At 47.0% G+C, this 10,186-nt stretch overlaps 2 protein-coding genes across 2 annotated transcripts; both read right to left on the reverse strand.

The window, feature by feature from the left end:
• Positions 1-817: 817 nt before the first annotated feature.
• On the reverse strand, positions 818-2,391 carry LOC133359499 (aerolysin-like protein). Its single transcript, XM_061577915.1, has 2 exons — positions 2,324-2,391; positions 818-1,789 (listed from the first exon to the last, which is right to left on the reverse strand). The coding sequence occupies exon 2, from the start codon at positions 1,778-1,780 to the stop codon at positions 839-841; it is 942 nt and encodes a 313-aa protein (XP_061433899.1). The 5' UTR covers positions 1,781-1,789; positions 2,324-2,391; the 3' UTR covers positions 818-838.
• Positions 2,392-7,007: 4,616 nt separating this feature from the next.
• Positions 7,008-8,554, reverse strand: LOC133359502 (aerolysin-like protein). The gene is made up of 2 exons (XM_061577918.1): positions 8,487-8,554; positions 7,008-7,958 (listed from the first exon to the last, which is right to left on the reverse strand). Exon 2 carries the CDS (start codon positions 7,947-7,949, stop codon positions 7,008-7,010), a length of 942 nt encoding a protein of 313 aa, XP_061433902.1. The 5' UTR covers positions 7,950-7,958; positions 8,487-8,554.
• Between the last annotated feature and the right edge of the window lie 1,632 nt (positions 8,555-10,186).

The raw sequence follows: 10,186 nt of genomic DNA on the forward strand, positions 1-10,186 counted from the left end.
ACATTAGCCTGGTAAGGAAACCTGGTCACTTCACCATTCTAAAAGGTCAAGCATTGGAATCTCGATTGACGCAACCCCTGAGCCTGACCATGCAGAAAGAGTCCTTTATAAACCATTTTTGGAATCACTACGTTTAAGCTCTGTACCAAGGCGCTAATCCAGGCGAGATTTTTTTACGGAAAAACAATTGAGCAACAAATATGGTCAAGGTTGTTAGTGGGTGTTAATGCCATAACAATTGGAGGGAGCTCGATGCATTCTATACGTGTCTTGTTAAGACCTCTGCAGGGCATAAAACAGAGCAGCAACTCATTGTCAAAAAGCAATATATTTGGTCGCCCTTTGGAGAAAGTACTTCTTTGCACAATTGAGACACGCGCATTGCTCCCCGAAGCATGAGTGTGGCCAGACAAGTCTTACAAATGCTCGAACAGCGACGGTCCCATTCATTCTGTACGGTTACTAGCCAGTAGGGTACAATGGCCGGCGACCGTTTAAGAATTTACTCCTCAGCTCCAAATGACATTCTATTCTATGCTCTGCATAGCATCGTTATTTGAAAATTCTGAAATCTAGTGGAAATATACCATGCCAATCAACCCAGGTCAAGAACGGCAATGTGGGAGCTTGTGAGCAGCGTGGACCTATAGGCCTGCGGGCTAGTGAAATGCCCATGTCTGTAAATCATTAAACTGAAGGGGAAAAACAAAATGAATATTCCTTACATGGCGACCACAAAAGACGGAAAAGGCAAAAACTGCAGTGCAGAAGGTTTTTATTCGTAGTCAGCCAGTTAGTCTTTCAGAACATTTGATCAAAAACGGTACAAAATGCTGCTCTATTTCTCAGTAGCACGGGCGGTCATTTTGGTGTAGGTGAGCCCCTTGTAGACGCCACTCAGGGGCACGTCAAAGAGAGCGCCGTTCATGCAGGTGATGCGCAGCAGGGCCGTGTAGGGGAGGTCGATGTTTGCACGCCCGATGCTGGCGACAACGGTGACGGTCTTGTGTGGAGGAACAGAGACGGGGAACGTGAGAGTTTCCATCCGCTCCTCCGTGTTCTCGATCTTGTATGTGCTCGAAGAGCCCACGGTGAAGCTGAAGCCGGTCTCCACCTCCACGACCTCAGGGATGCCTGCCGAGACGGTCAGGCTGAAGGTGAACTCGATGCTGTTGGTTGTCGACCACGATGACGTTTTGGTTATCTTCTTGGAGCTCTGGAAGCTGTGAGACTGCACGATGCTGGTGTCGTTTATGTACTCCATTTCTTTAATCTCCTCCATCTGCACGTTAGGCAAAACCTGGTGCATAGTTGGGTAGTTCATGTTCTGGATCACCGACGATTTTATATCATTGATGAAAAGGAAGCCCATGCAGTCGATGTCAGCCCCCGCTCGGCCCCCAACACCCAAGCAGACACCAGAGCCCACGTCGATCTTGTACTCGGTCTTGAGCCCCCAGTCCGTCATCTTGGCAAAGAACTCGCGGTTGCGGCTCGTTCTGAACTTGATGGCACCCAGACGCGTACCAGCCCCATTGCCCCACAGGGAGAGCTGCGACATGAACTCGCCCGACTGGAATTCAAACTGCTGAGCAGAGAAGTCCACGGTGCCGAATGTCTGCCTTCGCCCGTCAGTCAGCCACACCTCCACGCCCCTCACTTGCCAGCCTCCAACGCTCACGGAGAGTTTCTGCAGCGTGGCCGCATTGCTCCTCCCATCAAACGAGAACGCATTTCCACCTTGGCCTCCAATGATGTGCAGCGTAAGCGGGTACGACATTATGTCTACCTGGAGGAGACAGAAAGTAGAGCATGGAAAGAATGCTTAAAGCATGAAACGTCATGGCTGCCCGAGTATAAAACACAAGCATTAGTACAGTGCACCATAGAACGTATGTCATCTTGAAGTTGAACATTTTGTAATTCGGGTCTGCAAACCATAGGGCAACATTAATAACCAATACATTCCTTTAATGTTTATCATTATAATTCGCAATTTGTGAAGTAAAATAAGCAAACTTTATGGCAACCATTTTCGATTACAAGTTTGCTTATGCAAAATCGCTCAGCAAAAAGTATACCAGTGAACTCTCCATTGAACAATCAAAAGTTAAACTTAAGTTTAAGTGTGCATGCTCACGGAACTGTGGGGAATTGGTGGCCAGGAGCACAGAATTAACTTTACCTCATCTTTCTACATCAACCAGCAGGATACAGTACAGGCCATTCCATAACCCTCAATCCACACGGCCACGGCAACCCATCCAGCATTGGCAATGTAAGAGGGCTGCACGTGTCATGGATGGAGTGGTAGCACGGATACCTTTTTCTTTCCACGAATAATCAAAAGCTCGGAGAGACGATCCAGGCACTTCGCTGCAGTCGACCTAGTTAAGGTGGCGAGGGGAAACCAGATTAATGTTACAACCCAAAACAACCAAATATCAATACGCAGAACTCGCATGAACTGCAATTCAAAAGTTGCAGGGCTTTTAGCTTCTTCCATAAAACCCTCAGATTTCAAGTCAGTTTAAAACGAGTGTCTCAGTGGATAGGCACTATGCTAAAGAACCAAATGGCAGCAGATTCTCAACCGCGGTAATTATTCGTGGTGGGCGAGAATTATAAATGGTACAAGCAGGGACGGTTTGAGAAAAATGCAGGGAGAGCAAACCTGCGAATTTTTTACAAAGATCGTCCAAACCATTTAACGGCAAAAACACACAGTTAATGTATCTATGGACAAAGAGCCACAACTGTAACTTTTCTTCAACGCTTATGACATAGTTTGAAAAGGCAAATGCAACAACTGCACCAAAATCGTATCAAGCTCGGCACCACACCTACCGAGGGAGTCAGCTCCGTGAAGCGCAGATATTCTGTGTTGGTTCTGCCCTCCTTTATATACAATGGAGCACACATCACGTGGTACTATCACGTGGGCGTGCCTTCCCATCCCTGGCCAATCGTGGGGGTGGGAGAGATAAGGCAATTATCGTGAGCCAATCAGCGCGAGGATTCACTAATTGGATGGGTGGCGCTTCCTGCACGACGCGCCCATTTTGTGTGGGCAGCCGTTAATAAGCCGAGCCACGCGCGCTGACGCCTCATGAATGCAATCACAGTTCGCATACGAGTCTGTTGAGAGTCCATTGAGCGAGCTCATGTCACGTGGCATTATTACGCACGCGTTCCTCCGTCCATCTTCCTCTCCAGGCCAATCACTGCGAGCCAATTACCATGAGGATTCGCTCATTGCATGGGTGGTCGTTCCGCGCACACGTGCCCATTGTGTGAGCCGCCGTTTATCAGCCGAGCTACTTACAAGCGCCTCGTTAATGCATTCACGGTCCCGATACGAGGCCTTGATAGTCAATTGATTTGTGGATTCAAGTGATTTTAGAGTTTTGTTAAAACTTTTTAACATGGCCCCAAAGTAAAAGGTCAAATTAGCCTCAATACCATCGCCATTTTGAAATTAACAGTGTTGATGAGTGACATATTAAGTAATAATCTTTTAACTGTACGTGCCTCTGGTCACTTTATATTGTTACTAGTTTAACGTGTAGGCTTTCGTGACCAATACCATACATACACAAGTTTTTTTTTTATTAGATTGCGTAAATATATAAATGTGTCATGAAACCTGCCAGCACCTTACAAAACCAATTATTAAGGTTTCTCACGTGAACACAACATGCCAATTCGTTACTCGTACAGAACACCGGTGGATTGGAGAGCAACGCTACAACATTTACAATCCGAGTACGACGTTTCGCCAATCATTATAACTAGCTGCATCAGGCTGCCAGACAGATTTGTGGATACATCCTCCTGTTTCATTCCTTAAATAGATAGGTAGATGTGATGACATCACTTGTGAGCTCTTCTTGCGCGAATTTAAGGAGATGGGGGTTAGGAATGTGTATAAATGATTACGGGTATCCATTACAAGTTGAGTTATTTATATGCTACTCCACGTACATTAAGCATGCTGTCTATGCAAGCCTATTGCTCGTGTTCCCACTGTCGATTGTGTGCACTAAATAGACGTCCCTGTTATTGTTCAACGGTGTTCCCCGTTGTATAGGTATGCATTTAAAGAATGTATTATTTTATGATTCTCTTCCAAGAAGCACTAAGTTTGTAGCTATCCAAACGGTTACATTATTTTAACTTCTATCAATTTTTTTATATTCTCGAATTCGTCTTGGCCAGTAGTAACTAGTGTTGCACTCTTGCAACTAATTTGTTCAATTGTGGAATGATTTGATGTTGTCTGCCGGCCGAGTCTCCCTTGAAAAATCCCTTCTCACTTCAGGGCGTTTTATTCGGGAACTAAACATCTGATTCTGATATAAAGTGTTTTTTGACATCAAATACATTCAAATGGAACAACATGATCCAAAACGACGTATTGAGATTTGGTAAAAGTGTGTCCCTATTGCACGTAGTTTATCGACTAAACATATGAAACATACTTTCATGTCTGGTCTAATTTCTTCATTATTATGTGACTTTATATTCTGACTGTACGATTGCGAAGCTATTATAATGCTCAATAATCGTTCAGTCTTAATGGGGGGGGGGGGGGGGTGAATATTCTTCACACCAACACGCAGAGACAGGTAAGAGTTCCAGTCCCTTTATTCCACGTCCATCCCACACAGCTCCCTCCTTGTACCGTTATATCTCAATCCACAGATCTGAGCTCTCATCACTCTTGTCGACGTCCCCTATCATCTCCATGGCCCCTCTCTCATTCCCTCCACTCACATCTCTGTCATCATTTCTCAGCCACCAATTCCATGCTTTCACTTATGAGAGTTTACTCTCGGTAAACTCGGTACAGGTGAAGTATTCGGAATGACGGCAGGAAACCACTTGACGGGTAGCACACTCTTTTATTAAATCTTGACTTGTTACGATACAACGTGTGGTCTCTATTCTCACACTACACACTCCACTGACACGTGTGGTCACTACTTCTCCCGCTACACTCCACTGACACGTGTAGTTACTATAGCTCACGCTGCATGCTCACACTGCATGCTCACACTGCACTCCAGCCCCGTAACGTCCATGGAGCCTACAGACCCACCCCAAGCTTGGGCGTGGGTCACAACCTCTGGGTCCCGCGAGCCGGCCCTCACACGGACGTTCGGCCCCGGGTCCCAGGGTCCCGCCTCTGGGTCACACAGAGCCCCGGTCCTTCCAAGGACAGCGGGACTAGGTGCCGCAGGGCCCGATCTCTTCCTCCTCCGTCTTCAGTCTTCGCTGGTCACCAACTCCCCGTGCGCTTGTGCGCACCACCTTATATACCCCCCGCTCTCGGGAGACGGGGCGTATGCGGACCTCGACGCGAGCATCCCCCTTAGTTGACCAATCCCCGCACGCTTGTCCCAGGATCCCATCGCTGTCAGCGCGCGTCACCGATACCCAGCCAATCACAGCCTCATAACCCCCGACCCCGCGCTGACCCCTGATCCTTCACCGTCAGCGCGCGTCACCAACACACACAGCCAATCACTACGCGCTGGCACACGATCCTTACCCCAGCGCGTATCACCACTACACAGGGATTGACGTTGTAGATACTATTTGTAATTCACCACCAATAACAATCGTCAAATAACGTCCATTATTCGTTTGTGGTCTCAGTTGCAGCTAAATGGCAGCAAGCGCAACGGTGGGATTGATAGTGTACCCAGCGATGTTTGTGTTGCTAATAAATGATACATCTCTTCGCACTGCAATATAATTGGTTTTTAAACCTTTATTGCTGGAATAAATAGGCCACGCACTTCAGGATAGACAGGCACGTGATTCAATTTGCAGTCACGTGACCACTGGACAGGGGACTTTGGGGAGGGGGATTCTGTAGAAGGGCCAATCGTGACACCACCACGTCGACATTACAGGAGTCCCCGTTGGTGTAATCGTGTGCCTCACGAATGGACAGATGCCCTTTCTGGACCCTCGTCAACCTCCCCAAGTCCTGGTGTGCATGTGGCCAGTGTTGGGAGCGAGAGGCATATCGCAGTTGACAAGATTACGCAGCAGAATCCAGGAAAACAAGGCAGTGTTTTACCCAAAACGTTTATAGCGTCAGTTGATGACCACCATGTCCTCAATAACAATTACAGCCAGGAAAGATCAGGGCACAGGTGACATTAGCCTGGTAAGGAAACCTGGTCACTTCACCATTCTAAAAGGTCAAGCATTGGAATCTCGATTGACGCAACCCCTGAGCCTGACCATGCAGAAAGAGTCCTTTATAAACCATTTTTGGAATCACTACGTTTAAGCTCTGTACCAAGGCGCTAATCCAGGCGAGATCTTTTTACGGAAAAACAATTGAGCAACAAATATGGTCAAGGTTGTAGTGGGTGTTAATGCCATAACAATTGGAGGGAGCTCGATGCATTCTATACGTGTCTTGTTAAGACCTCTACAGGGCATAAAACAGAGCAGCAACTCATTGTCAAAAAGCAATATATTTGGTCGCCCTTTGGAGAAAGTACTTCTTTGCACAATTGAGACACGCGCATTGCTCCCCGAAGCATGAGTGTGGCCAGACAAGTCTTACAAATGCTCGAACAGCGACAGTCCCATTCATTCTGTACGGTTACTAGCCAGTAGGGTACAATGGCCGGCGACCGTTTAAGAATTTACTCCTCAGCTCCAAATGACATTCTATTCTATGCTCTGCATAGCATCGTTATTTGAAAATTCTGAAATCTAGTGGAAATATACCATGCCAATCAACCCAGGTCAAGAACGGCAATGTGGGAGCTTGTGAGCAGCGTGGACCTATAGGCCTGCGGGCTAGTGAAATGCCCATGTCTGTAAATCATTAAACTGAAGGGGAAAAACAAAATGAATATTCCTTACATGGCGACCACAAAAGACGGAAAAGGCAAAAACTGCAGTGCAGAAGGTTTTTATTCGTAGTCAGCCAGTTAGTCTTTCAGAACATTTGATCAAAAACGGTACAAAATGCTGCTCTATTTCTCAGTAGCACGGGCGGTCATTTTGGTGTAGGTGAGCCCCTTGTAGACGCCACTCAGGGGCACGTCAAAGAGAGCGCCGTTCATGCAGGTGATGCGCAGCAGGGCCGTGTAGGGGAGGTCGATGTTTGCACGCCCGATGCTGGCAACAACGGTGACGGTCTTGTGTGGAGGAACAGAGACGGGGAACGTGAGAGTTTCCATCCGCTCCTCCGTGTTCTCGATCTTGTATGTGCTCGAAGAGCCCACGGTGAAGCTGAAGCCGGTCTCCACCTCCACGACCTCAGGGATGCCTGCCGAGACGGTCAGGCTGAAGGTGAACTCGATGCTGTTGGTTGTCGACCACGATGACGTTTTGGTTATCTTCTTGGAGCTCTGGAAGCTGTGAGACTGCACGATGCTGGTGTCGTTTATGTACTCCATTTCTTTAATCTCCTCCATCTGCACGTTAGGCAAAACCTGGTGCATAGTTGGGTAGTTCATGTTCTGGATCACCGACGATTTTATATCATTGATGAAAAGGAAGCCCATGCAGTCGATGTCAGCCCCCGCTCGGCCCCCAACACCCAAGCAGACACCAGAGCCCACGTCGATCTTGTACTCGGTCTTGAGCCCCCAGTCCGTCATCTTGGCAAAGAACTCGCGGTTGCGGCTCGTTCTGAACTTGATGGCACCCAGACGCGTACCAGCCCCATTGCCCCACAGGGAGAGCTGCGACATGAACTCGCCCGACTGGAATTCAAACTGCTGAGCAGAGAAGTCCACGGTGCCGAATGTCTGCCTTCGCCCGTCAGTCAGCCACACCTCCACGCCCCTCACTTGCCAGCCTCCAACGCTCACGGAGAGTTTCTGCAGCGTGGCCGCATTGCTCCTCCCATCAAACGAGAACGCATTTCCACCTTGGCCTCCAATGATGTGCAGCGTAAGCGGGTACGACATTATGTCTACCTGGAGGAGACAGAAAGTAGAGCATGGAAAGAATGCTTAAAGCATGAAACGTCATGGCTGCCCGAGTATAAAACACAAGCATTAGTACAGTGCACCATAGAACGTATGTCATCTTGAAGTTGAACATTTTGTAATTCGGGTCTGCAAACCATTGGGCAACATTAATAACCAATACATTCCTTTAATGTTTATCATTATAATTCGCAATTTGTGAAGTAAAATAAGCAAACTCCATGGCAACCATTTTCGATTACAAGTTTGCTTATGCAAAATCGCTCAGCAAAAAGTATACCAGTGAACTCTCCATTGAACAATCAAAAGTTAAACTTAAGTTTAAGTGTGCATGCTCACGGAACTGTGGGGAATTGGTGGCCAGGAGCACAGAATTAACTTTACCTCATCTTTCTACATCAACCAGCAGGATACAGTACAGGCCATTCCATAACCCTCAACCCACACGGCCACCCATCCAGCATTGGCAATGTAAGAGGGCTGCACGTGTCATGGATGGAGTGGTAGCACGGATACCTTTTTCTTTCCACGAATAATCAAAAGCTCGGAGAGACGATCCAGGCACTTCGCTGCAGTCGACCTAGTTAAGGTGGCGAGGGGAAACCAGATTAATGTTACAACCCAAAACAACCAAATATCAATACGCAGAACTCGCATGAACTGCAATTCAAAAGTTGCAGGGCTTTTAGCTGCTTCCATAAAACCCTCAGATTTCAAGTCAGTTTAAAACGAGTGTCTCAGTGGATAGGCACTATGCTAAAGAACCAAATGGCAGCAGATTCTCAACCGCGGTAATTATTCGTGGTGGGCGAGAATTATAAATGGTACAAGCAGGGACGGTTTGAGAAAAATGCAGGGAGAGCAAACCTGCGAATTTTTTACATAGATCGTCCAAACCATTTAACGGCAAAAGCACACAGTTAATGTATCTATGGACAAAGAGCCACAACTGTAACTTTTCTTCAACGCTTATGACATAGTTTGAAAAGGCAAATGCAACAACTGCACCAAAATCGTATCAAGCTCGGCACCACACCTACCGAGGGAGTCAGCTCCGTGAAGCGCAGATATTCTGTGTTGGTTCTGCCCTCCTTTATATACAATGGAGCACACATCACGTGGTACTATCACGTGGGCGTGCCTTCCCATCCCTGGCCAATCGTGGGGGTGGGAGAGATAAGGCAATTATCGCGAGCCAATCAGCGCGAGGATTCACTAATTGGATGGGTGGCGCTTCCTGCACGACGCGCCCATTTTGTGTGGGCAGCCGTTAATAAGCCGAGCCACGCGCGCTGACGCCTCATGAATGCCATCACGTTTCGAATACGAGTCTGTTGAGAGTCCATTGAGGGAGTTCACGTCACGTGGCATAATTACGCACGCGTTCCTCCGTCCATCTTCCTCTCCAGGCCAATCACTGCGAGCCAATCACCGCGAGGATTCGCTCATTGCATGGGTAGTCGTTCCGCGCACGCGCCCCTATTGTGTGAGGCGACGTTCATGAGCCGAGCTACTGGCACGCGCCTCGTTAATGCAATCACGGTCCCGATACGAGGCCTTGAAAGTCAATTGATTTGCGGATTCAAGTGTTTTTTTGAGTTTTTGTTTAAACTTTTTAAGATGGCCCCAAAGTAAAAGGTCAAATTAGCCTCAATACCCTCGCCATTTTGAAATAAACAATGTTGATGAGTGATATATTAAGTAATAATCTTTTAACTGTACATGCCTCTGATCACTTTATATTGTTACTAGTTTAACGTGTAGCCTTTCGTGACCAATACCATCCATATACATTTTTTTTGTTAGATTGCGTAAATATATAAATGTGTCATGAACCCCGCCACCACCGTACAAAGCCAATTATTAAGGTTTGTCACGTAAATACAATATTCGTTACTCGTACAGCACACCGGTGGATTGGAGATCAACGCCACAACATTTGCAATCTGAGTACGACGTATCGTGAATCATTACAACGAGCTGCATCAGGCGCCAGACAGATTTGTGGATAAATCCTCCTGTTTCGTTCCTTAAATAGATAGGTAGATGTGATGACATCACTTGTGAGCCTTTTTTGCACGAATTGAAGGGGGGGGGGTTGGTTAAGGAATGCATATAAATGACTATGGGTATCCTTTGCAAGTTGGGTTATTTATATGGTACTCAACGTACATTAATAATGCTATCTATGCATGCAAATTGTTCTTGTTCCTCTT

This window comes from Lethenteron reissneri, chromosome 65 (assembly GCF_015708825.2).
Source record: "Lethenteron reissneri isolate LAM-NWPU_2019-01 chromosome 65, ASM1570882v1, whole genome shotgun sequence".
Lineage (NCBI taxonomy): Eukaryota > Metazoa > Chordata > Hyperoartia > Petromyzontiformes > Petromyzontidae > Lethenteron > Lethenteron reissneri.